Below are 27,643 nucleotides of genomic sequence, written 5' to 3'. Positions count from 1 at the left end.
GAACCAAACCCAGATCTCCTGCAAGAGCAGAAAACATTCTAAACTGCTGAGCCATCTCTCCAGCCTGTGTTTTCAAAGTTATCTACTCATAATTGTGTGGGTGCATGGCTGCAGTGTGCTGTTTCAGAGACTTTGGGGGAATTCATGTCCAACACCTCAGATATTGATCATTTATATAACACATTTAAGACCCTCTCTTGCTGTGTTGAACATGTACATTGTTATTATTGGGCCTGGTCACCCTTCTGTGCTACTGAACTCAAAAACCTGTTTCTTTTACTAGTAACCAAACTCACTTGGCTAGAAAGAGGCAGGTCGTGAGGTCCACTCAAAAGTCAGGGAAGTCTAGAGTCAGGCCAAGTACCAGGCCTTGCTCTACTGACCTCAACTCTGCAATGTTACCTTTCTGAGCTCTGATTATTTGTGCAAATGGAAAACCAAATATCTCCTACCCCAAGGTACCATAAACGCTTGACCAGATCTGTAACTATGGGCTACAACTGCCTGCACCCAGGATGGAGGAGGTAGAATGTGCAAAGGACGCCCCCCACCCTCCCTTCCCCCCCCACAGTGGAGAAAAGAGAAGCATTCCAGCAAGGGGTGAGAGGCCGGTAGGGTCAAGCCGGGAGGGGCCAGGAGGGCCGGGTAGCAGCAGGCACAGTGAGGGGGGCCTCAGCTCATGGGCAAAGGGAGATTGCTGAAGGATCTCAGGGCCCAGAGATGGGGGAAGAAAGGGTCACAGGGCCAGATTTGGATTTCATATTGACAATACCTGCTGGTCTGAGAGAAAGAAGTACAGGAAAGCAAGAGGAAGCAGGAAGAATGGCTGGGAAGCTGGGAGAGAGCTGCAAAATCAGTGGGGAATCCAGCAACATTGGCAGATTCATGCGTCAAAAGATTGGTGAAATATGGATGGATGGACGGATGGATGGATGGATGGATGGGCGGACGGATGGAAACGTGTGTGTGTGTGTGTGTGTGTGTGTGTGTTGTATATCTGTAGTGTGCTTAGTATGTATGCATGTATGTATGTTGTATGTTTTGTGTTGCATGTGTGTATTGTGTTTATATAGTGTGTTATACGTGGGGGAGCATTGTGTGTGTGCATGTGTGCGTGTGCACCAAGCATCAGGAGGTGATGGTGAAGTGGAGGGAAAGGCTGGGTCAGGACAGATGACTGCTCTTGGTTGACAGGAGATGTGACATATGAACAATTTCCAGTAAGGTAGGCAGGTCTAAGGTGCAGGCTGCAGTGACCAGAGACGACAGGGCTCACTCTTGGGGCTGGAGGGCAATCAGGGAAGATGACGGCAGAGGTCAACAAATGATGGGCTAGATTTAGGCATTCAAAACAGGAAGCAGATATTCAAGCAGCAGGCCCGGGCAGGTAAGGGGGACCATTTGGGCAGCTGAGTGACGGAGGCTGGGGACTCACAAGCAGCTGCTTCTTCTGGGAGTGCTCTTCCATCTTCAGCCTCATGTTCTCCTTCCGCTGCTGCCGGGGCAGCTTCTCAACCTCACTCTTCACCTGCAGCAGACATGGCAGGGACAGCTTTCACCAGGGCCCCTCCCATTCTGGATGCACTATGAGCTCTGCTCACGCTTGACCCAGGAAATATCTATCGCACAGATAGGCTATCCACATCTAAGGCCTGTTTCCGCTTCTGTGGGAGTCCTGTCCCTCTGCTGAGACACTATAGTCCCTAAGGTGCAGGTGGTGGACTCTGTCCAGCCTAATGGGGACTCGAGGTTGGCACCTCAATCTGAACAGCACCATCAATCTGAACAGCACTGTCTAACTGAACAGTACTGTCTATCTGACACAACACTGTCACTCTGATGTTTACACAAAATTCCACCCAGCACACAGAATGGCAACCTTTTCAAGTATGCATGGAACATTAGCTAACAGTTCTAAACCATAAAAAGAATCTTAAACTTTTTTTTCCGAGACAGGGTTTCTCTGTATTGTTTTGAAGGCTGTCCTGGACCAGGCTGGCCTCAAGCTCACAGAGATCCTCCTGACTCTGCCTCCCCAGTGCTGGGATTAAAGGCATGCGCCACGAACGCACGGCTGAATCTTAAACATTTAAAAACTTTATAGCAAAACTGTAAGTAGTCCATGGATCAAAGAGGAAGTTGCAGAGTATATTAGAAAACAATCTGAGTCAGGCTATGGCAGCACACTTTTTTACATCCCAGCACTCAGGAGGCAAAGGCAGGTGGATCTCTGTGAGTTTGAGGTCAGCCTCATCTACAGAGAGGGTTCCAGGATATCCTGGGCTATATAAAGAAACCCTGTCTCAAAAAACAAAACAAAACAAAACAAAAAAGAATTTGAACTGAATAAAAATGAAAATATAGCCCATCCAAGTTCCTGAGATAAAGGCAGTGCATAGAGGGAAATTTTGAGCATTAACCCTCAGAAAAAAGAAGAAAGTCTTGCACGCCTTTAATACCAGCACTGGCGGGGGGGTGGGGATGGGAGGGGCAGAGGCAGGTGGATCTCTATGAGTTCTAGGCCAGCCTGGTCTACAGAGCAAGTTCCAGGACAGGCTCCAAAGCTACACAGAGAAACCCTGTCTCAAAAAAAACAAAAAACAAAAAACAAAAAAACAAAAGCCAAAGCCAACCAAACAAAAAGAACAATAAAAGCAATTGAAATCTAACTCAAATATAAAGGCAGAAATCAATACCACAGAAAACAACAGTGAAAATTAGGGCTGAGCAGTGGTAGGGTGTTTTTCCTGTATGCACATGGGTCTTGGATCCCACCCTTCAGAATCACAAAATAAAAAAAGAAGAAGGCATGAATATCAATGAACAAAGAGCTGTTCTTTGAAGCGGTTGGTAGAATTAGTTAGGTCTTTTGTCTGGTCAGTGGAGAGGAACAGTGGAAGAAGAGGATCGAACGGTAGGGGAAGAAGAAGGTGAGAGAAGGAAAGAGAGAACGGGAGAAGAGAGACATCAGGAGTTGGTCCTACAGACCAAAGAGATGCTCAGAGTATTACCAACAGCAAACAGATCCTGTAGACAACAGACAAACGCCTGGAAAGACAGATCGCACCAAAGCTAATTCAGAAAGAGCGCTAGCTTATGCCACTCAGGCGTAGGAAAACCACAGACCAATGCCCTTATTCACAAAGATTCAAAATTCTTTTATAAAACACTGGCAAATGAATCTTGTAATATATAATAATGACCAAATGAGGGTTTTTGTTTGTTTTGTAGTTTTTAAATTATTTATTTGTTTTATGTGTATGGATGTTTTGTCTACATGTATATTTGTACATGACTAGCCAGAAGATGGTGGTGGATTCCTTGGGGCTGGAGTTATGAATTGTTGTGAGCTGCCGAGTGGGTGCTGGGAATTGAGTCCACATCTCTGAAAGAACAGCCAGTGCTCTTAACCGCTGAGGTATCTCTCCAGCCCTCTGTTGTGTTTTGTTGTTTGGGTTTTCCAAAACCAGGGTTTCCAGAGACAGGGTTTCTCTCTATGTAGCCTTAGTTGTCCTGGAATTCACTGTACACCAGACTGCCCTTGAATTCTCAGAGATCTATCTGCCTGCTCCTGCCTCCTGAGTCCTGGGATTAAAGGCGTGCACCACCATGTCTAGCTTGTTTAGTTCTTTAAGACAAGGTCTCACCATGTAACTTTGTCTGGCCTGGAATGTAGACCAGGCTGGCCTCCAGCTCACAAGAGATTTACCTTTCTATGCCTCCTGAATGCTGGGAACACACCTGGGTATAGCCAAATGGGTTTTATACAAAGAATGCAAAGCTAGTTTAATATCTGAAAACCAAACAATTCGTAACAACTACAAAAGAAAAAATCATATAATTATGTAAATTGTTCCAAAAAAATTAAAATATTCAACATTCCTTCATGATAAACTCTATTCAAAAAAAGAGAATTTCATTAAGTTGGTCTGAAGGGATCTACAAAAACAAAACAAAGCCAGGGATGGGGCCAAAAGTCTTTAATGCGGCACTCAGGAGGTAGGAGCGGGGGCAGGGTAGGGCCAACAAGAGCTCTGAGCTCACGGGCTGCTCTTCATAGCCTGTTCTAAGCTGGAAGAGTTACTTTGTAAGACCCTATTTTATGAAAAAAAAATCCGAATCAAATCAATCTGTGCTCATACCAGACTTAGGAAATATTGAATGTGTTCCTTTTGAGACCGGGAACAAGGAGGAAGGAGGTCCACTCTACTATTTCTAATCAACTTCCTGCTGGAACCTGAGCCAGCACAATAGGGCAATAAGAGGCATATCAATTGAAAAGAAGAAATGAAACTGTTCCTGTCTATACAGAAATAAACCTCAAGGATGTACGTACCAAAGACAAAATACTAGACTAAGACAGTAAGGCTAGATACAAGACCACTACACAAACAGCAGTATGTCTCCATACTCTTATTTTATTTTATTCTGGGGGGGGGGTTTGAGACAGGGTTTCTCTGTATTGTTTTGGAGGCTTTCGGTCCAGCCTGGCCTCGAACTCACAGAGATCCGCCTGCCTCTGCCTCCCGAGTGCTGGGATTAAAGGTGTGCGCCACCAACGCCCGGCTCCCTTTGCCTTTTCATACACATTGCAGCATCACCTTGCTGATCCTGTGAGGGAGCCTGGCAGGACTTTGATTGGCTCAGTTTGGGTGGCGTGGCCATCTGAACAACTCTGAGCCTTCTATCCACTGGCATTTTATACACGTGCATTTTCTTGGGTCTTCCGGTATAATTTGTTAGGGATTTTTCATTTTTAGTATACAAGTCCATCGTATGCTTTGTTAGAACTATACTTATGTCATTTGGAGGGCACTTTCATAAGGTACTTTAACATTATCAATTTAGGGGGCTAGGGATATGGCTCAGCAGTTCCGAGCAATTGCTAATCTTCTAGAGGACCTGGGGTCAGCCTCAAAAAAGAAAAGAAAAAAAAAAGAAAAGAAAAGGAAAGAAAAGGCAAAGGGAGGGGACTCGGAGATGCCAGCTACAGGACTCACACCACTTGAAGTCAGGTTTATATGAGTCTGGGTTCCCGGACACTGGAGTACTGGTGAGGGACAGACAGATGAACCTGTATGACATGCAAGTCCAAAATGCACCACACCAGACCCAGTTTTCCAAAAAGACAACTTAGCAGAGGAAGGTGAGCATTTTTTCCCCAACATACAATGCTGAGGCAGACATCCCTAGCCAAACCCATTCACCCCTAATCCAGATATTCCTAAGCAAACCTGTTCACACCTCATCTATTACAGACACTCAACTCAAAATGTTCTCATGTGGAAATAGAAAACCCAACATGACAAACTGCTAAAAGACTACATCCCACAGGGCTGGGGAAGTATTCCTTGGTTTCTTAGATAAGCTGCTAAAAGAATTACCCCTGAAAGAACACAAGACACTATTATGAGGACTACAAGACAAGTCATGGGTGGAGAATAAATACATGCAAAGTAATATCTCACAAAGTACTGGCTGTCCAAATATAAAGAGAGCTGTCAGACTTCAGCAAAAAGAAACGAATCTCCCAGCTAAATAAAGGAGCAAAAGATTTCTGAACAGACATGTCACCAAAAGTGACATATGGTGACAAAGAAGCAAATGAAGAGACTCATGTCACTAGTCATTAGTGAAATGCAAACTCAAAGTCACAATGAGATGCCACTTTACACCCATCAGGGTGGCTAAAATAAAACAGTAAAGTTGACAAGACCAAGTGTTGGGGAAAAGGAGCAACTGGACCACTCCTGCGTTGCTGTGGAGACAGAATGGATTCAGAGCATCTGGAGGAGTGTGACACACTTACCATCTGAAGCCCGAAACCCACCAACTTAGCCTGCTTCATTCAATTCCCACATTTTTTATAAAATGGTCTTGGGTTTTGCAGGCTGAGTCTGGTCTCATGTTTTCAGCCTTTCTGCTTTAGATGGGTTTCCCATCTGCATTCTGACCAACTCTGGGGACCTGAGAGACAGGAGGCTGTCCTATACATTTACAAGGTGTCAGCAGTGTCCCTGGCTATAAGATCAACAGCCTGCTCCTCTCCATCCCCGAGCTGTGACACATCCCAAATGTTTGTAGACATGGTCAGTGTCTCAGAGAGCAGGGGACAGAAGACTCCTGGCTGATAGGCACAGGTGTACATAAAATTCCTAAAGGAACAGTTCATTCGTGAACCTCGGCCTCTGTATCAGGTGTGGCTTCCTGTCCCAGCTCAGTGACCGTGAGAGCTATCACTCAACTTAAGGGCTACAGACTTGGAACCATGTTTTTACAAGCTGAATGTTGTGGACTGGGGGACAGGGGATTAAAGGCAGCAATAGGGATAGAGCTCAGGTTCTGAGTTTCCTGTTAAAGGCATGGAAGACACAGGTAACACTCTGATGATGGAGAGAGGAGGCAGAGGCAGACCCAATGACTCATGGGAACCTTTATATGCCAGTACTGCTCTCTGGCAGAGCTGTGCAATGGCAGGCATGGCAGGTGGGATCAAGTTCCACCAGGCGGCAGATAAGCTGCATTCCAGGGCAGTGACGTCCTCGAATTACTGAAGGTATTAGAGTCCCATTTTCCCAACCAGAAAAACAACCTAGTTTTTAACTAAGAAGTCCTCGGGGTTCTTTCCAGGGATATAGTGTGCAGGGCTAGGGAACGCTGAATCATTTAACAAACTTAGTTTCACGGCAGGGACACTCTGAGAAACAAGTCATTACACAATTTCATCAACATGCACACTGAGTAAAGACCTTGGGAAAATCTAACGAACCGACTTTCCCCTCGCTGTAGCTCCTGGCTCAGTACAGCAACCACTTGCATAGCAGATACATTGCACTGGGAATTATGAATGACCTAGAGGTGACGACTAAAGACACTCAGGGAGGTGAGTGCGGGTTATATGCAGACTATCCCGATGTGTGGATGCAGCAGCCTTGAACCTGCAGGTGCCCCTAGTGAGTCAGTCCCTGAGAGGGTCCCGAAGAACATCTATGTGGCTCACTGAACTCAGAGCTGGAACGCCAGTGAGCTCTGGAAAGAGAGAGTAAATATGAGGCTACAGCCAGCCACTGAAAATGGCTCTGACCACAGCCATTAAGCTTGCTGCCCGGAAGATTAGTACCAGGGACACAAGCTGCTAAATGGCAGTGTTCTCCTGAGAAGGCGGAAAGGCCACAGCCTCTTCTTCCCATGGAAACTTTCAAATAAAACAACAACAGCAAAAAACATGTCAAACTAAACTAAGAACTTGGGTGTAACTCAGAGGTTCAGCATGTACAAGGGGCTTCATCCCAGGGGAGGGAGGGAGACGTCTCAGCCTGACTGTGCACAGGGCATCTGGGTCTCAGAGCTGCCCACACCTCCCAGTGGTGGAGAACTAAGGGCTGGAACATCCTTAGACTCCCAGGAGAGAGGAGGGGAATAAGCAGGTGGCAGCCCCGGGTGTGGGAGCCTCAGTCTACAACAGAGCACGGCCTGAGTCTGGGAACCCCGTCCTGTCGTCCTGTCGTCTTCTGAGGGCCGTGCATCTCCTTACCTCCCCTTCCAACTGAGGGGAGGAAGACAACCGAACGAGGGCAGAGCAGAGCGGGCAGAACTGTCCCCGGCCTCCCCTGCATTGCCTCCCGTGTGGGAAGAGCATCTCCAATGTTAAAGGTCACCTCTCTTCCATCTTCACTGCTCTCTTTCGTCTAAGAGGATGTAAAAGACACTAACAGGCTGGGCGTTGGTGGCGCACGCCTTTAATCCCAGCACTCGGGAGGCAGAGGCAGGCGGATCTCTGTGAGTTTGGGGCCAGCCTGGTCTACAGAGCAAGTTCCAGGACAGCCTCCAAAACAATACAGAGAAACCCTGTCTCGAAAAACCAAAAAAAAAAAAAAAAAAAAGACACTAACAGAAGCCACCAGGAAGGACCCAGCTGGGGGGACAGCAAACACAGGAAAGAGGCACCCAAAAGACAGAGAAAGAGCTAAAGTATCATGGCTTTGTGGCTGGGGCACTAAGGCCCCAGTGTGGCTGCCCCCAAAGTCTTGGGTTAACTGGCTCCATGCAGCCCCTCTATTAGAAAGGGAGGCTGTGCTGGCAATTTTTATATCACCTTGACACAAGCTAGGGTTATTTGAGAAGGAGCAGCAGCCTCAATTGAGAAGATGCCCCCACGAGATGATTGATGGGGGAGGGTCCAGACCATTGTGGGTGGTGCTATCCCTGGGTAGTGAGCCTAAGTCCTATAAGAGAGCAGGCTGAGCAAGTCACGGGGAGCAGGCCAGTAAGCAGCACCCTCCATGGCCTCTGCATCAGCTCCTGCCTCCAGGTTCCTGGCCTGCCTTTCCCCCAGCGATGGGCTGTGCAGTGGAAGCTGAAATAAACCCTCTCCTTGTGGCCATGGTGTTTCATCGCAGCAATAGAAACCTAACTTAGAGCGGAGAGGCCCTGCCCCGCCCCCTCCACACACACACACTCCCCCAGCACGCCACCACCTCCTTCTTCATCTGCTTGAGCTGCTCTTGGAACTTGGCGTAGTCTCGATCCTGCTCCAGGCGGATCCTCTTGGCCTCCTCTTTGCGGCGCACACCGTGGTCCTGCTCCATCTTCTCCACCTGCTGCTTCTGCTGCCGCTCCAGGTTCTCCAGCTCCACGTCATAGAACTTCTTCTTGGCCTGGAAGGTGCACAGAGCCACGTCATACCTCAGGGTCTGTAGCAGACCCAGACTTGAGCCCCAGCCCTGACACCCTTTGCTGTGTGACCCAGGGCAAGTTATTTAACCTCTCTGAGTTGTTTCCTTGTCTGACCTGGCAGGACAGTGGCACAGCGTTCCACCTCTAGAGGTGTTCCTGTGTGACTCAGGGTCACTGTGACCTAACCACCCCCTTCTGCAACACCTCCGCCTGAAGAAAACTCGGAGGCCAGAAGTCCCTGGGGCTGTCTCCTCTCACTCACGTTGATTTCTTGTTCAAAACGTTTGTGCATTTGCTCCAGCTGCAGCTCATGCTTGCTGCTCAGTTGGGTCTGGTTCCGATGTTCTTCTTTCTGCAGAAGTCGAAGCTCTCGGAGTTCCTGGCGCCTGAAGATTAACAGACACAAGCACTTCCTAGTGAGACGGGGGCCTCTGAGACCACAGTATTCACAGCCCGGGGCCATAGAGGGGTGGGCTGTGGAGTAGAATCTCACTGACTTAAGCAGAGACATGATGAGGATTCAGGCTTCATTTGATATTCTGACAGACAAAAAGGTGAGTATCCTCCATATATAAAGAGCATTTACAAATCAGTTAGGAGGAAGGAACTAACCACCAACCCCAAAATTGTACATAACATGACAAGACATAAAGCATACAAGTGCAAAAATAACAAGAAACCTTACAATTGTCTATATGATATGAAATACAAACATAAAAGAGAAACATTTCATTAAATAGACAAGCATATAGGGGAATTCAGACTCCATGTGTTACTGACAAATTAATAGAACATTTGAATGATACCAGCAATACCTTTACACATTTGGCACCCTAGTTTCACTTCTGGATTGGATGAGGATGCTTGTAACAATGTCATTTATGATAAAATTTTACCCCACTGGTCCAAGATGGAAGAAACGTCCCTAGAACACCGCAAACTATTTCTATTCTAGAATGCAAGAAGCTTCCTTTAAAGCAATGGAGACGTCTGCAAAGCCCTGGTCTTTGGGGTGCTCTGAGCCACCTCAGTGCCTAGCAACCCACTCATCACCAGCGATCCCAAGAAGCCACAGTGCACAGTGAAAACTGGAAGAATTAATTCTCAGGTGGAATCCCCGCTCTGCTCCTTGTCAACTAGAGATAAGCACTAGCAGCTTATCTGCCAAGAAACACGGTTTCCTTGCACGCGCACGAGGACTAGGGTCCTGGGGAAGAGCTGCTGGAGACAACCGGAGTGTGTGCGGCTGTCACAGGCAAGAGGCTTTGCCTTACACCTCCCTTCTCTGCCCTCCCCCTCTCTCATTCTCACTGAGTTCTATGCCTTTTCCCTGCGGCCACTGCCCCAGCCTCAGCCAGAGTCTCATGGTCCTGGATATTTCTTCCCACCTCCCAAGTCAGTTTTACCCTCGATAGCCTGGGTCCAACCACCACACAGACCACAGTCCGACCCTCCTCTGTCCCAGCATTCCATACTGAAGTCCTGTTCTCTAAGATCCTGATACAAGCCAAGAGGTCACCCGCCAGGGCCTCAGCAACTGCAGATTCCCTCAGCACCCCTCTAGCTCTGGGATTCACCTCATCTTTCAAGCTCAGCCCAGGGTAGTGATGGCGAGGTCCCTACCAGCAATCTGTGCTCAGCCCAGGGTGGTGATGGCGAGGTCCCTACCAGCAATCTGTGCTCAGCCCAGGGTGGTGATGGTGAGGTCCCTACCAGCAATCTGTGCTCAGCCCAGGGTAGTGATGGTGAGGTCCCTACCAGCAATCTGTGCTCAGCCCAGGGTAGTGATGGCGAGGTCCCTACCAGCAATCTGTGCTCAGCCCAGGCACTCACTGTTACATCACCCATCCCTTCCTTCACAGCGTGCAGCACAATCAAGAATTAGCTTGTGAATTGTGTTTACTATAGGCATAAATTCAACACGGGGGATAGCTTTCTGATTTCCATTCTGATTCTCTTGGTAGACAATGCCCGGGTCAATAGCTGGGTGGATGTATGGATAGATAACTGACAGGTGAATAGGGGGTGGGTGGGTGGGTTAAGTGGATGGATAGACAAGAGCAGACGAGTACAGACAAGGGTAGATGAACAGATGGAAGACCGGGTGGACAGGTGGGTGATGCATGGGTGGGTAGATGGATGGATGGATGGACGGATGGACAGACAAATAGGTAAGTGGAAGGAAAAACATGAACAGCTGGGTGGTCTGTAGATGGGTGGGTAGGCAGACAGCTGGATGAATGAGTGGATAGAAGAGTAGGCAGATGGATGGGCGGATGGGTAGGGATCAGGTAACTAAACAGAGGAGTAGGATATGTAGATAGAGGTTGGGCAGATGGGTCATTGGCATGAGGATGGATGAGTATAGATGGACGAAGAGAGGGGTGGCTGATAGGCAGCTGTGTGGGTGGATGAATGCAGGAGACGGAGGCCTCAAGTAAAACCACTTTCCTTTTGCCTCGGCCCCCGACTCCACACTGCAGACAGGCAGCTGTCCCACTCAAAGTTCAAGGCCTAGCACTCAGGGTCCCCCCACTAGTTCCCACACTGGTGCTTCCCGGACTTGCCTGAGAAATCTCATCTCCTCGTCTTTCTTCTCATCTTCGCTGATGATCTTGGAGGTGGTGATGCTCACCTCCACACCGTCCACCACAAACCTGCGGGTCCGCTTCAGGGTCTTGTTGTGCAGTTTTGAGCCCTGGCAAGGAGAACATGCCCAAGCTCAGCTAGAAATCCACGGTGGAGACAGGGTGAGGTCCACAGCCTGGGCCCAGGGAGGATGTGGCAGTCCGCTGTCCTGCTCCCTCAAGCTTCCCAAACAGGGCCTAAGCGTCTGGCCTTCGTACCTCCTTCCTTCTGCTGGTCTCGACTTCAGACACTACTCAAGGCTCTTACCTCACTGAAGCATTCTTGCAAAACACAGTCTCAACATCAAAAAGGACTGTGTTCATCCTCACTGGCCACTGGCGGCTTTGTGACTCTGGACAAGACCCTTGTCTTGCCTGAATCTCAACTTTGACCATTGTCCATGGAGTATCAAACAGAACTTGCCTCCCTGGGTGGCCACAAAGGTTTGATGAGAAGCACTTGGGGCACACATGGCACGCAATTTACCTCTGCCAGTCATGATCACAGACACGATTCATTTAGATTTGGTGGCCTCAGCTAGCTAGCTGAAGCTCACAGACAACTGTTCTTGTCCGGGGTCTCATGGGGCCATTCCTCTCAAATTGTCTCCTGTGACGAGCCGCACTCTCCACAAAGGCCGCTTACAGAGGACCTGGCCCTGGGAGGTGTCATGGTTCCATTCCGACTCAGATGACGGCTTAGGGGCCAACCGTGGTTATCTGATGGTCTCTGTCCTGCCCACTGTCTCAGAATTCCTGCCCACCCCCAAAGCCCTTCCTCCTAGAATGTAGCCCTGCCTCCCTCTGCAACACGGCCCACGGGCCTTCCGGCCCCTTCAAGAGGAGCGGGCACACTAGGGTGGCTAAGAGTTGGCTCCTCCTCGCTCTGTGGGCTGCTGCCCAGGACACCTCACCCGGGCTCTAGGCACTCAGTGCCCCTGTTTTTTCATGGTGCTGGGGATTGAACCCAGTGGCCAACAGTGAAACTGCTGGCGGCAGACAAGGAAGGGGGTCACCCCTCCCAGCTGCTGAAGAGGACAGGGCTAAAGGTGCAGGAGGCCAGGAGCCCAGCCCGAGGCCTGACCACCTCCCTGCTTCCTCCCACACAGCCCTGCGCCAGCTGACAACCTCTTTCAGTCTCCACTGCCCATCTGGAAACCGTGGGAGGAAGCAGTCCTTCAGTTCTGATTAAAGCACTTTGCACAGAATGGCTACAGTCACTTAGTGTCACTCACTGCCAGACAGAAGGCCAGAGAGGAGAAATGAGCCTAGATTCCCTCGCTGGATCTACCTCTCAGCCACTGGCCACACAGCTGACCCCCAGGCAAGAGAACTTCCACTTCTGGAATGCTCTTTCCCCAATTTCAGACTCTTTAACCAAACTTTTCAATTTAAACATGTAACATTACCCTCTTATACTGACCCAAATATGTGGGGTATTAAGTCATGAGGCAAATGAAAATCTTTAAGGAAGAGCCACACTCACGAGCCATTTAAAGTAAGAAGAGTCTGAGGATGTGTGTGTGTGTGTGTGTGTGTGTGTGTGTGTGTGCGTGCGTGCATGGACAGCATGGCACAATGGCCAGCATGCCTGCTCTGGCCCCCAAGGTGGCAGGTGAAATTACCTTGAGAGACAGTGAGCCCGTTTCTTTGTTCAGTGACAGGTCGGCAGAAAGGGAGGAGCCGTAGTCCATGCTCTCCGAGGTAGACAGGCTGCTGCAGTCTGAAGCCCGCTTAGCATGGCCTGGAACTGCAGAGCTGGGGAGCCCCAGGCCACCATTGGCCAGCTTCTCTCCTCCTAAGGTCTCGAGGGCGACGCTGTTAGGGCGGCTCTGGTTTGCCTTTTGGGACTTGCTGGCCACAGGACTGGAGTCCTCAGCCTGGCCAGTGACTTCTTTCTCTTCGGCTACCTGAATTCTGGCATCCATGGACAATGGTCGGGACTTCCGGAGAGAAACGGGTACCTTTAAGTCACCGTCATTCTTGGGGACCACATCTTCGGGGCTGGTGGTTTGGAGGGATCCATCCTCTGAGGATTGGCTGCAGGGTCTGTTCACAGGCTCCTGAGGCTGGATGGGAGGTAGGGTGACACAGGAATCCTGGGGAGGCTTGTCAGAGTTCAGGCTTGGCTCAGTTGCACCAGCAGAGTCCTGAGTATGGTTGACCAGGGGCTAGAAAAGAGTCAGGGGCTGAGATGTCAGGAGTCCAGGGCAGGAGTCAGGCCCACAGGTGGCCGGCCAGCAGAGCAGAGCCAGGACCCTGAGCCTAGTCCCCATCACATCCCATAGCCTCTCCTCAACAGGCTACCATGGGGTGAGGACTCACCTCCTCTCTCTAATTGCTACTTTACCTAATCACTGCTCCGGTCCTGTGAGAAAAACAGGCTGTGGCTGGCTGTAGCCAGGCCCAGCCAATTGACACATCATGGGGAATACCCCTGTCTCACCTGAGGCCAGGCCTCCCAGTTTCTCAACACACACTGGCAATCCGAATTTTCTGGGGTTTTTTGTTTTGTTTGTTTGTTTTGGTGATGGGGTCTCAAGTAGTTCAGGCTGGCCTCAGACTTGCTGTGTAGACCAAGAAGACCATGAACTTCTGATCCTCCTGTCTCCATCCCCCAGCGCTGGGATATCAGGCCTGCACCACATGCCAGTTTTATGTGACACTGAGAACGACCCCAGGGTTTCAGGCAAATTAGTCCAGCACTCTACCAGCGAGCCATGCGCCCATCTCAGCCAATGAATTTTCACAGGGCTGTCTGTTGGTTTCTAGGTGGCAACTAATTCACTTTATAAAATTATATAAAGTGTCAATGAATCCTACCCAGGGGCTGGATTCAGTCCACCCACACCTTGTATTTTAGTTTTTGTGGGGTGGAAGGTACTGGAAACATCGTCATGATGAAACCAAATACTCATTTCTGTGAGCAGGACCTAAGTATCTACATGTGGCATGAAGGTGGAAAGGCCGTGGGGGGTTACAACTGGGAGTGGAAGGGGGCCAGGAACGTCTTCTATCTGGAGGAGAACCAAAAACAGAAGCCTAATTCTAATTAAAACATTTTAAAAATTCAAAATCAAAAGAGCCAGGCACAATGGTGCACACCTTTAATCTCAGCACTCAGGAGACAGAGGGAGTCAGGTCTGTGTGAGTTCAAGGCCAGTCTGGTCTATAGAGTGAGTTCCAGGACAGCCAGGACTACATAGTAAGACCCTGTCTGAAAATCTAAAACTAAATAATAAAAAGACAACAAATGTGAAGGATCTGCAGGTTTAGCTCCATGATAACTCACCTGACTTACTGAGGGCCCCATAAGATGAGCAGTTTCCCAGGAGAAGCTCCTGGATTGAACTGTGAGACCAGGACCTAGGACAGCTCTAGGTCCTACAACTCGAGAACCTGGATATGGCCAACAACTGCTCAGTCTACCCTGGCCATGGGTGTTTGGGACTCCCAGCCAGTTGGCCCCAAGAGGCAGAAAGGAATCCTTCCCCAGCCTCCCTCCCAGAGGCACTGGGGCCCACTCTCCTCCTCCCCCAGACTTACCGAGGTGACATCCACAGCATCCTCCTCTTCTCCGTCATCCCTGCCATCATCCCTGGCATCCTCGATCTCCTCCATCACCTCAGCCTTTGCCTCGGCCACCAGCTCCCGAAGAGCCTTGTTACTGGTGACACTGCTGACAAAGGGATGCTGAGGAGAAGACACACCTGTGTTAGAGCCATCTGGGGGGCTGCTGTGGGGTAGGAGTAGATGCGGGATTTGATCCTGGGGCAAAGAGGGCCAGCTGTGGTGCCAAGGCAATGCATGAACTTTGAAGTTGGTAAGAGGAACTCAAAAACCCTGCAGCAGGTCAGAGAGCCCTGCATGTAGAGGGGAGAGAGTCACCCCCACGTCTGTGACTCAAGCGGTGTGACCCTAAGCATGCCACTCCTCCTCTCTGAGCCACAGTCTCTTCATTTCCAAAGGACGGACAGCCATGCTGAAACCATGGGGAGTCATGAAGATGAAATGAGACAATTCACTTAAAAGTGGTGCCTTATAAAACCGAGGTCAGTTCATGTTTTGTTGTTGTGTTTTTTTGGGGGGTGATGATGGTACCATTTATGTGTATGTGTGTGTGTATGTGTGTGTTTTGAGCCATGTTTCCACTCTGCTGCCCTCACCCATTTAGCTACTTCATTCTGTACAGTTCCGTTCCTTTAGAGAACCCTGAATAATACAGACTAAATACGGTTTGCATTCTGATATGGCCACGAGCCTTTGGGGGGCTAGGGAGTAGAATGTGGCAGTTTGAGAATGGCCCCCATAGGCTCTTATGTTTAAATACTTGGCCCCCAGTTGGTGGAACTGTTTGGGAAGGATTAGGAGGTGTGGTCTTGTTGGAGGAGGTGTGTCACTGGGGCTTTGGAGTTTCAAATGATTTGTGCCATTCCCAGTGTTATTTTCTCTGTTCCATGCTTGAGGATGAAAATATGAACTCTCAGCTACTACTCCAGCATCATGCCCACCAGCCAAGTGCCATGCTCCCCCAAATGATGGTCATGAGCTCCACCTCCCTGAAACTGAATGCCCCAACAAACTCATTCTTCTATAAGTTGCCTTGGTCATGGTGTCTTATTACAGCTATAAAATAAACAACTAAGATATCCTCCCACACCCAATTACCTACAAATTCTGTAAATAAGGACTTTTCCAGTACATCCTGACCCTGAACTAGTTGCTAATTTAAGTTACTTCATATTGTATGTGCCACTGTTGTAGAGTCTCAGACGTGTCTCTCAAGTCACATGACTCCATCTAAGCAGATAGTATCTTCCTACTTAATCAGTAAGTTTGCTAACTGTGTTTCACTTTGACTTGTCTTAATTTTTTCTCTTTCAAAATAGATTTTTATGTAGCCCAGGCTGGTCTCCAACTCCCTATGTAGCCAAACATGACCTTGAATGTCTGATCCTTCTACCTCCACTTCCGTAGTGCCAGAATCACAGGTACACACCAGTATACCCAGTTTGTGCAATGCCAGGGGCTGAATCCAGGGCTTGTGTACACTAGGCTAGTCTTCTACCCACTGACCTATACCCCCAGTCCCCAAGATTCTATTCTGTGGAAGATGCGAGGCTCCATCCACCGCCCGAGGTCCCGAGGCTCAGCTCACTGCCAGGCCACACACTTCGGCACTGGACGCTAAGCAGTGCTTTCTACCACTGAGTTCCACACTACGCTACTCTGTTTCCAGGGCACTGTCCCACTGGAGGAACATGTCACCTTCTGTTAACCATGCAGCCGCTGTTGGGCAAATGGAGGTGTTTCCTGCTCTGGGTGACAATGAAGTAAGCAACTAGGGACAGTCTTGCATCTGTTGTCTTTAGGCAGAAATTTATATATTTGGTTTCAGAAGGGCAGTCAGAGACTCCTGGCAGTGAGCTGTACTCTATTCTAGGCTTTTCCACAAATGGTACTTCTCAGGAGTGACTGCTCTTTTATAAATCTTATAAAGCTCCAAGCAAAAGATCTGAGGATGTTTGGTCAGCCTGAAGCACCCTGGAAAAGCACCGTGGAGACACCGTCTGCAGATATCTCCTCTCTGGCACAGGGAGCGGCCAGGGTGGAATTCCTCAGCCCCTTCGTCATGGCGGGCAGAGGGAAAGGAATGCCAGGGGTCTAGGGAATCGTTGGGTTGGAATTTGCTCATCTGAGGTGTGTGGGAAGGCTCTACTGAAACCCGCTGCTATTGTCAGAAATCTTATTTGTGGAAGAATGGTGTCAACAAAATTGTTGGGGAAGGACTACATTTCTCACACCTCAAAAATATATGCAGGGGACTGGAGAAGGCTCAGCAGTCTTCCAGAGGACCCAGGTTCAATTCCCAAGCATCCAAATGACGGTTCAAAACCATCTCTAATGCCAGTTCCTGGGGATCTGACTTCTTCTTCTGGCCTCCATGAGCACTGCACACATGTAGAACACAGACATACATGCAGGCAAAAGATCCATGCACGTAAATGAAAATAAATAAAATGTTTAAAAATACATATTTAGAACTGGCAAAGCTATGAGAAGCCATTCCTATCTGTTGGGACATTTAAAGTGTCCCTGGTCTGGTGAGATGGCTCAGTGCCTGATGACCCGAGTTGATCCCCATGTCCCAGATGATGGGAGGGAAACACTGACTCACACAAGCTGTCTTCTCACCTCCATACTACGCCGTGAAGCAGCATGTCTGGCCCAATACACACATGAAGTCAAAATGAACAAAAGGTATAGAGCAGGAACAGAGCGCTTGCCTAGCATGTGTGAGGCCCTGGGGTCGAACCCCAGCACCATAAAAATCAGTCAGCAAGGCAGTTCACTGGTGGACAGCCAGCAGGCCGCTCCCTCCTCAGCTTGACTGAAAGCTACAAACGTCACTGCTTTAGTGAGCTGTGTCCGCCACATTTTCTTAGGCCAGTCTGACCTCGGTTCATCTAATCCAGTAGAGCTGTGAAATTTCCCATTCACCCCTGCTTCTCTGCACAGCTACGCAGCGACTGCGAGGACACCAAAGGAGTCATCAGGCCCATGGCAGAACAATGGTCAGGAGCCTGGTGGAACTTCCTATGTCTTTTGGGGGCCTTTCTGAGAAGGGAGGGGGAGAGTTAGGGAAAACTCCAGGTACAGAGTGTTGGGCAAAGGTATGGCCTTCAAAGACCCTGGGGTAGGCCTGGGCTTAGAGGGTGGAGGAAGAGCAAGAGGACCTCCAGCTGTGCCCGGGAGACAGACGGGATGCTGAGAGGGAGCCAGGGCGTCACACGGCCTGGGACAGTGAAAGCAGCACAGACAGTACGGGCCAGTGAGAGCCGCTCCCTGTTTATTCTCAGAAGCTCTGCTACCCAGTAGTATGTTACTTTGGCTGCTGTGTGCTTCCAGAGGTCCTGAGTGGGCTAGTCATAGAACTAACCAGCAGGTCACCAGGATGTACAGGGTTACGTATGCTGACTGGGTGACAGAGCCAAGCCACTTGGGTAAAATCCAGCTCCCGCTGTCAACACAGACAGGTCAGGAGATCCTCTTTGTGCCTCCGTTTGCTCATCTGTGGAGTGGGAATAACTGTATGGCTGTTCTATGTACTACAGTAAGTGTTCAAGACAGCACAGATCTTGCTATCACCAGTACTACCACCGCCACAATCATCACCATTATCACCATCACTACCACCGTTGCCATTACTACAACCATCACCATCACTATAACCCCGTCACCATCATCACTATTACTGCCATCACCCCATCACCCCCATCATCACTATCCTCATCGTCATCACTACCATCAGCACCAGCATCATCATCAACACTATCGCCACTGCCATCACCACCTCCACTGCCATCGCCGCCACCCCAGCCACCAGCGTCACAGCAGGAGAACAGTCCATGTAGTCTCTTCCCTCTCCCAGCCATTCCTCTACCAGAGCAAAGTTCTCTGGGAAAGAGGAGAACCTCCAAGATCCCCACAGCTTCTGAGCTCTGTAACACACAACCTGGGCAGGGACACCACAGGGCACTGCACCACAGCAGCTAGAGCAGACGTGGTAGAAACCAGCGCAGGCCCAGGCTTCTGAGGGCACGGGGCTTTCAACAGGGCACCCCACACATCGACCAAATCAGCAGCTCTTGAGGAGAACCATTTGTTCTGCCTGCCCGGAGCTCCAGGTCCCTAGGAGGAGGAGGGGGGCCGGTGAAACAGGGCAGCTCCCTGCAGGGGGCCCAGGGCAGGCGACTGGTGTGTGGGCAGCTCTGCCAAGGCTGACTAGATCTTGATGCCTGTCAAAGCTCTGAGACACAAGGAACGGGCAGTATGGCCGGCGCTGCATCAGTCCACCACCTCTAGACATGGGTGTAGAGAAGCCTTTCTGTCTAACTCAAAATGCTGAGGCCCTCAGAGAGCTGGACCTGAGACACCCCCCCCCCCAGGGCGGCCAAACATTGGGCAAACATTCCATGTGCTGCACCAAGCAGGTTGGTCCAGGCATTCATGACCCCCCAACCACCACAGAAAGCCAGATCAGAGCTGGCCTCATTGTCTGCCCCTCCAGGAAGAGGGGTGGCTGCTCAGAGCCAGCTCTGCTGAGGGCTTCAAGCTGCCAGCATGGAGGTGGCAGCACACAGCTTGCCAACTGGCACCTCTCTTTGGCCAGGATTTCTGCTGCCACTGAGACAGATGCCCTTTCTAAGTGAGCCTACTTTCTCTCCATGCACTTAGAAACCACTAGTGTGTGCGTGCGAGAGAGAGAGAGAGAGAGAGAGAGAGAGACAGAGAGACAGAGAGACAGAGAAGAGAGAGAGAGAGAGAGAGAGAGAGAGAGAGAGAGAGAGAGAGAGAGAGAGAGAGAGAGCCTTTTCTCTGTTTCTTTTTTAACCTTTATGCTCATGCTATGCGTACAGGTTATCATTATCTGTATGCTCATGCTATGCGTACAGGTTATCATCATCCATGCACGTGTGTATACCATGTGCGTGCAGTGACTGTGGAGGCCAGAAGAGTGACAGGTCCTATGAAACTGGAGTGACAGACAGTTGTGAACTGCCATGTGGGTGCTGGGAATTGAACCTGGATCCTGTGGACCAGTGGATCACAGTCATCTCTTCAGGCCTTCTCCGGGCCTTTCTTCTTTCCTCTACTCACTAGAAGCAGCTCCCAGAGTGGCCAAGAGCACGGACTTCAGAGTCAAGTCCCCAGAATGAGGACACCAGCTGTCACAGCAGCGTGACCTTGCGCAGGCTCCTTATCTGCCCAATAGGGAGTGCTCAGCTCCTACTACTGGAAGCTGTTGTGGGCACTGCCTTAGTTAACATCTGCTAAGCATCTGGAATAGCGGGTGACATGGAGAAAGCGTTTGAGAACGTTAATCCAGTAAACATGATGTCGGCTTCCATAGCAAATACTTGCTGACGCCTCTCTGTGCATATGAGGCTCTGCTCTGGGGATATGTCTGTGAGCCTGGCTGTTACCCTCAGAGTCAACACTCTTGTCAGGGTTTGAATCTAGAAGGTTCCTCACAGGCTCATGTTCTGAATACTTGGCCCCCAGCTTTGTGGTGTTATTATGAAAGCTGTGGGACCTTTAGGGGTGCAGAAGGTCATCAGACGTACCCCTTGAAAGGTCACACCCACCCGTTCATAGTGGAACACTCACTCCTACCGCCTGGCAAACAGCTCCCCACGTGCTACCGAGGCCAAGACCAGAGTTCCCTCCAGCTTTCAGGCCTTACCCCCTCTTGTGGACTCCTCCACCTCCACCAACCAGGAAGCAAAATAAATCCTTCCTCTATGCTGCCTTTACCTGGTAAGTTGTCTTTGCAATGAGAAGGACAAATACCAGCCATGCTAACCGCAGGGTTCTGTTTAGCGGGAAGGGCACAAACCCGGCTTACAAGGCCCCTCTGAGCACAGACTCAGAGAAGGCACAACAGCCAGTATCAAAGCCATCGACTGAGTGAGGGCAAGGCAGCGGCCTCACGGAGCTGGTGGGCTCTGGGCCTGCTCCGAAGGCAGAGGGAACAGTATCCACGATGGGAGACATGTGGAGAACGAGAGAGGGCCAGGCTGGAGATGGGCAGCCGCTGTGGCGTGTGCCTGAGCAGGGATCAGTGTGCTCTGTACGGCTGTGGCAAGGCTGAAGTGGCTCTGGGCATCCAAGGAGACACAGGGACAAAGGTCTGGGGTCAGGGGTCGATGTGCCAGAGGCTCAAAGCCAGGGGCCCCCACGGGCTGGCTCTGATCACAGCAAGTCGAGGGAGCAGAAAGCACAGTTGCTTACCTGGGTCATCAGCTGTGCCTGTGCGAGGCGGGTAAGCGGAGGAGGCAGACAGGGAGTGAGCAGCGGGAGGGGAGGGACAGGGAGGGCAGGAGCCAGCCAGGGTGGGATGACAGGAGCTCACTTCTGAACCCATGGAAGTCACTGCCAACTGGCTGTGGGTGAGCGTTAGAACAAATGAAGGAGGGGAATGGTTTTCCATGTTTAAAACTCCCTGCCTAGCCACCTGACAAAGGGAGAAACTGAGGCACAGAGAGGAAACCCTCACACACTGGTTTAGAGGTGCCTAATTTCAGAGCGGGGCCACCAACAGCAGCAGGACACTGGCCCAGCGACATTTGTGCACATGAAGTGACTGAACCATCGGTCCCTGGGAGCAGGAGTGGCTTAACCATGCGGGACACAAGAGGGCACAGCGTAACAGCCCTGCAGAAAGCAACAGACACCGGGCTGAGGTGCCCACAGCCAAGAGCCAGGTGACCTCAGGCGGGGGCTGCTCCTGTGAGCCCAGCGTCCTCGGGTCTGGGAGATGAGTGTGTTCTTCCAAGCCTATGCTAAAACAGGTGCTGGGTAAACTGAGGTAGAGCTCCTCCCTCTGCCTTCCTCCCCCTCTGCACACCGGGAATCCCCGGGCAGACACTGCTTTAGCTAGGAAGTGGAAATTCCTGGCTCCAGCTAAGGCTCCCGGCTGTCATGTGGGGTGGGACAGCTGGTCCCTGCCGTGACAGTGTCAGGCCGGCCGGATGCCCCAGCACAGGAGGTGTGTGTACAGGAAGCAACTGGCCCCACGTGGCTGAGTCTCTGCATGTGACAGTAACAGTAGCCCCAAATAAACACAACTCACAGAAAACGGGCCTGGGGGGAGACCACGCATTTGATTTTGAATCACACCCCCCCCCCCCCCAGCACATAGGCCCACTTCTTTCTTTTGTTTTTCTTTGAGATGGTCTTGCTGGGTAGCCCTGGCCGGTCTGAAACTTGCTATGTAGACCAGGCTGACCTTGAACTTGCAGTCAATCTTCCTGCCTCTGCCTCCCTCCCAAGTGCTCGACCAGAGCTGTGAGCCGCCACATCTCGTCTCCTTTCGTGTTTTAATAGCACATTGGGCACATCAAGCACTCTGTGAACACAGTGCCCCTCAGCTGAGTTAACACTTGATTATGTGTCATTCTGTCCTCACCTTCAAGGGCTCACTGCTGTCAACCTCACTCACCTCCAGCAGCTGCGCGGCACTGGGCCGGGTTTCTGGGTTCTTATCCAACGCTATCTTCAGAAAGTCTCGGAACTCCACGGACCTGGAAGGACAGGTTTAAGGAGTGGGCTGTAACACAGTCACCATGTGCCCAGGATGGGGTGCTTCCCCAAAACAACACTCCAAGAACAAAGGGGCCTCCATTGTCTGAAAGTGGAGGCAGGGTCTATGTGACACCCCTTCTTATCGTGGACATCACTGTCCAGATTGGGTCAGAAGTCCAAGAGGAACAGAGACTGAGCCATGTGGTTGCAGGGGCTGTTTAGGTTCTCCGTGGCAAAGTGGGATCTCATACGGCTACGTGGCCTTACTCTCATGCCTCGTTCAGGCAGGTAGTTCAGAAAGGCCTGGAGGTGCTCTGCCCCTCAGCCCAGCTCCCTGACTTTGAAGTCTGCTGGATCAAGAGCCAGGTGGTGCACGCACACACCGCAGTGTCACAGGTCTCATGTCCCCTTGGAGTGACATCAGACCTCTGTAAGCACCCACAGTCCTCTCCTTACCACTTGGAGGGCGTGAGAAGTGTGGGAGGGTCCGACTTGGCAATCTTGAGCAGGACTCGCATGGGGTTGAGCTCGTGGTGTGGGGGCTCGATCTGTGCCATCTCGATCAGTGTGATGCCCAAGGACCAGATGTCAGCCTTGTAGTCATAGGGGGCGTCCTTCATGGTCTCACAGAGCACCACCTCAGGGGCCATCCTGAGCCAATCAAGGAACAATAAGGGCTAAGAATTGGGCCCCTGTAAGTGCCGCTTGTAGCCTCAGGGTCTGGAATACCACCAGTTCCACACAGGAGGTTGGCAGCATTTTGAAGGCATGATTTGAATTACTGGCATCCATTTGTCTTCCTCAAGGGTCTTCATGAGCCCCTGCCATGGCCTGCTGCAGTTCCCGGAACCTACCACAAGGTGGCAGCAGCACTCCAAAAACAGAGTCCTGGGGAAGGGGCAGGTGGGTAAGGGCAGAGGGGAAGGTTCCAGCAAAACAAAAAAACAAAACAAAACAAGGTGGGACATTGGGGTAGACCAAATAGTACCGCACAGAGAGAAGGGGGAGGATGGGAAAGAAGAGAAAGGAATAATGGGTGGGGTGGGAGAGAAAGAGTTAAGAGTAATAAGCAGGCAAGGAAGGGCGGAGTACCATGGCGGGTTGTACAAACAGGACACAAAGTAATCAGGTGTGAAATTGAGTAAGAGAGCTGTGGGCTTGGGGTGATGACCACAGGCGCGCACTGCACGTGTGAGAGCATGGGTGCCGTGTGAGAGCGTGGGTGCCGTGTGAGAGCGTGGGTGCCGTGTGAGAGCGTGGGTGCTCAGAGCCCACCGTCTGCAGACTGCGGCCCAAGCAAGACTTCAGGTGTCTTCCTCTACCAGAGAACTTTCTTTTCATAAATGTTTTTAAGTTACAGCTTTGAAAAAGCAAACACAACAGGCAAGAGAGGCCCAGGGAGATTTCTCATGAGGACAGGAAGTGAATTTACATTGCTCTTCTGTCCCCACCCGTAGTCCAGCACCCAGAACCCAGCACATGTGTTAATCAGAACTGAAGCCCTTTTTAGGGACCCAGCTTAGTAGGGTGCTTTCCACTGTAACCCAGTTTACGGATGAGGTATGAAGAAGCTAAGCAGCGGGTCCCAGGCAGAGAAGTGGAGGCTGGGCCCACACTGGGAGAGCTGACTCGGGGCCCTGGGCTGGCATCCTGCCACCCACATACAATCCACCCAGAGGCAGCCACGGGGTTAGGCTTGATATTTAGCCTGTCAATCATTTCCTCGGAGGCCCCACAACTCACCAGTAAGGCGTTCCTATGAAGGAATCTCGCTTTTGCAGAGTTTTCAGGTTCTTGGCAGACACACCAAAATCAGCTGCAAGACAAAAACCTCAGATGAAATAGCCGAGGGACTCCTCTCCACCCCGGTGGGAGGTGTGGGCTCAGGGGTGCAGCCTGCAGGACGCTTCCTATCCAGCCAACAAGAGTGTTAACATTTAAGTGAGCCTGCTGCTGAGGTGGACACTTTGCCACCGCTGCGAGTAGGAACTGCTGGACCCTTCCAGGAGAGCATTTGACAATAAATCACAAGAGTCTTTTAAAAAGCCAGACTCAGTGGGGCAGTGGTGGCGCACGCCTTTAATCCCAGCACCCTGGAGACAGAGGCAGGCGGATCTCTGTGAACTCAAGGACAGCCTGGTCTACAGAGTGACTTCCAGGACTGCTAGAGCTACACAGTGACACTCTCTCACTCTCTCTCTCTCTCTCTCTCTCTCTCTCTCTCTCTCTCTCTCTCTCTCTCTCTCTCTCTCTCTCTCTCTCTCTCTCCTCCAGTAATCTATGAATCCAATGAAATAACACTAAAGGCCAGATCATGCCTTTAATCCCAGCACTCAGGAAGAGGCAGAGGCAGGCAGATCTCTGTGAGTTCGAGACCAGCCTGATCTACAAGAGCTAGTTCCAGGACAGTCACAGAGAAACCCTGTCTCGAAGAAGACAAAACAAACAAACAAACAAACAAATGAAATACCACTAAATGCAAACAAACAATATTCATCAGTGTGCCCTTCAAATACTCACACATTTGTAACCAGAATTACAAGCTATCATTAAAAAAATCAACATTTTAAAGATATTGTCTGTAAAGTCTTAGCCTTTCCTTTTTCCATTCTTTTCTTTCTTTTTGGTTTTTCTTTTTCTTTTTTTTAAAGATCTGTTTGCTCTTTAAACAGTGTTCTGTCTGCATGTATGCACACAGATCAGAAGAGGGCACCAGGTCTCATTACTGATGGTTGTGAACCACCATGTGGTTGCTGGGAACTGAACTCGGGAAAAGCAGCCAGTGCTCTTAATCACTGAGCCATCGCTTCAGCTGAGCCATCTCTTCAAGCCCTCTTTTTGGTTTTCCAAGACAGGGTTTCTCTGCATAGCCCTGGCTGTCCTGGAACTCACTCTGTAGACCAAGCTCAGACTCAGAGACCCGCCTGCCTTGGCCTCCACCACTTGACTTTTTGTATTTTTCTTAGCTTTTTCAAGAAGGATTTACACACACACACACACACACACACACACACACACACACACACACACACGAGATAAGGTAGGTAGTTAAAAGAGATAAAACAGTCCAGAGGTGCTTAATGCTTATAATCCCAGCACTTGGGAGACAAACAGGAGGACTGAGAGTTATACTCTATAAGAAACAAAAGAAAACAACTCTATCCCTCTTGTTGCCTAGCACATGCAGCACTGTGGATCTGATCCCCGGCACAGAGGTTTTAAATATCACGAAGAACTCGTCATATAAAGAACTTCATTTATATACTTATCAATACGTGTTTAATGTTATCAGGTTAATGGAGAAAAGGAGGCTGCATAGCTGTCTGTGCTGCGTGGTCACACCACGCTCTCCTCAGAAGGGCAGACACGCACTGAGATGCCCTAGAGGAAACACAGCAAACTGCCTCACTGGTGTTGGCTGGTTAGACCGGATGTGGCGCCTTCCACTTTCTGCATTGTGCAACTTTGCTATGATAAATACATACGATTTTCTGAACTAAGAAAAATAAATCGGTAAGATTTATCTTTAAACACACCCAATACATCAGCATGCCTTCCCACACCTAGGATGAAGAGAGGACTCTATGAGGGGAAATGTCTTCCAGGCACCTGCCTTGGGGACCACATTTCCTGGTGGACGATGATGGTCATTTATCCCAAGAACCTCCACCAGACACACAACCTCAAACCAGAGGGGAGCCTGGGCACAGGGCCGGATGCCGGCTCCTCTTGGCTGGGCTCATTCAAGACTCCCTGGGTACCATCAGGAGCCAGGCCGGATGAAGCAGAGGACACAGAGCCAAAGGGGACACAGAAGCAAACCCAGCCCTGCCTGGTCTTCAAATCCAGGCTCAGTCAGGGAAATGGAGCAACCAATCAGCTGAGGGGAGGGAGGAGGAGGGGGGTGGGGGACAGGAGAGATAGCAGGGGTGTGAAGCAGTCAGGGGGTGACGGAAGGAATGGAGCTCTGGGGGAGGCACAGGTGAGGGCCCGAGGCGCCCGTTCACTTAAGACCAACACATAAAAGCATCCTAATGTAGTTGCCGCCCCAGTGTAGCCTGTCACCCTAGTGTGGCGTTCTACCAATCTGGCGGGATTCCTGGGAGCACAACTGGAGGACAGTATGTGTGGAGCAGGATTAGAGATGACACGATTGAAGGCAGAATTCCTGGGGTAGGACTACTGGGGCAACGGTTGGCGGCAGGATTCTTGAGGGCCAGGACTGGGATGTAGGATATCAGGGCTGATTTGAGAAGGGAAAGGGCCAGGTACTAGGCACTGGGGCCGCTGAGGACAGTTGGCCAAGATCTGAGGAAGACATTTCTGAGTCAGGACCAAAAGGCAGGGGAGATCCCAGGGACAGGAGGAGAGGGAGAAGAGTCCTTCTGAACCACCTGGTGGGAATCCCTCACCAGTGGCTGAACAAGAACATTCCGGCACAGCTAACTAACTGTCCAAGGTCTGCTTCCCTTTGCAATGTAAACAGGCAGTTTTCTAGGGATCTCACCAGAAGGCACATTTATAGGGAGAAGACACGCACCAAAACCCTGGTGCAGCCCCGGTGGCGCCTTGTTTCACCTTATCCGGTTCTAGTCCCATCCAAGGGATCTACAGAGCTACCACGTGCACAGCTAGAGTCATCTTGGAAAGAGGGACGCTTCTATCCAGACTGCCTGTAGGGAAGTCTGTAGGGCATTTTAAAATTAATATTAATGATTGATGTGGGTGGGCGTGGCCCATAGAGAAAGGAGGGTTGTCACCCCTGGGCTGGTGGTCCTGGGTGCTATAAAAAAGCAGGCTGAGCAAGCCATGAGGAACAAGCCAGTGAGCAGCACCCTCCATGGCCTATGCATCAGCTCCTGCCTCCAGGATCCCGCCCTGACTTCTCGATGATGGACTGCAAGCTGTAAGATGAAATAAACCCTTTCCTCCCCAAGTTGCTTGTGATCATGGTGTTTCGTCACAGCAATAGAAACCCTGACTAAGAAACACCACACAGATCTCTCCAATCAAGAGAGAGAAGGAAGATTTTTTTTTCCTCAGCAACCTTTGGAGGTGTAACGTCAGTCTCCAATGGGTAAATACTGGCGATTCTAAGACAGCTGATTTCTCATTCTCCCTTGAGGAGTCATGCCTACACTTGGTTGTGCTTACTTGAGGAGTGTGGCCGACACCCATACCCCGGGGTGTGCCGTACTTTCTTCTTAAACATTTGTGTGTGTCCGCGAGTCTGTGTGGGCTCTCGAATGCTC

General features: G+C 50.4%; 1 protein-coding gene across 1 annotated transcript in view; it reads right to left on the bottom strand.

The window, feature by feature from the left end:
- Stk10 (serine/threonine kinase 10) overlaps positions 1–27,643 on the bottom strand; it is a 93,286-nt gene that overhangs the window by 10,572 nt on the left and 55,071 nt on the right. Inside the window, exons 5-13 of the mRNA XM_040748428.1 lie at positions 24,135–24,207; positions 22,848–23,042; positions 22,309–22,390; positions 14,850–14,996; positions 12,929–13,474; positions 11,244–11,374; positions 8,939–9,062; positions 8,478–8,657; positions 1,436–1,528 (exon numbers count right to left, since the gene is read on the bottom strand). Of these exons, the coding sequence (XP_040604362.1) occupies positions 1,436–1,528; positions 8,478–8,657; positions 8,939–9,062; positions 11,244–11,374; positions 12,929–13,474; positions 14,850–14,996; positions 22,309–22,390; positions 22,848–23,042; positions 24,135–24,207 (1,571 nt within the window). The remainder of the gene's footprint in view (positions 1–1,435; positions 1,529–8,477; positions 8,658–8,938; positions 9,063–11,243; positions 11,375–12,928; positions 13,475–14,849; positions 14,997–22,308; positions 22,391–22,847; positions 23,043–24,134; positions 24,208–27,643) is intronic.

Source organism: Mesocricetus auratus, unplaced genomic scaffold (assembly GCF_017639785.1).
Source record: "Mesocricetus auratus isolate SY011 unplaced genomic scaffold, BCM_Maur_2.0 Super-Scaffold_100007, whole genome shotgun sequence".
In the NCBI taxonomy this organism is placed as follows: domain Eukaryota; kingdom Metazoa; phylum Chordata; class Mammalia; order Rodentia; family Cricetidae; genus Mesocricetus; species Mesocricetus auratus.
This window is presented reverse-complemented; position numbering and strand designations above follow the sequence as displayed.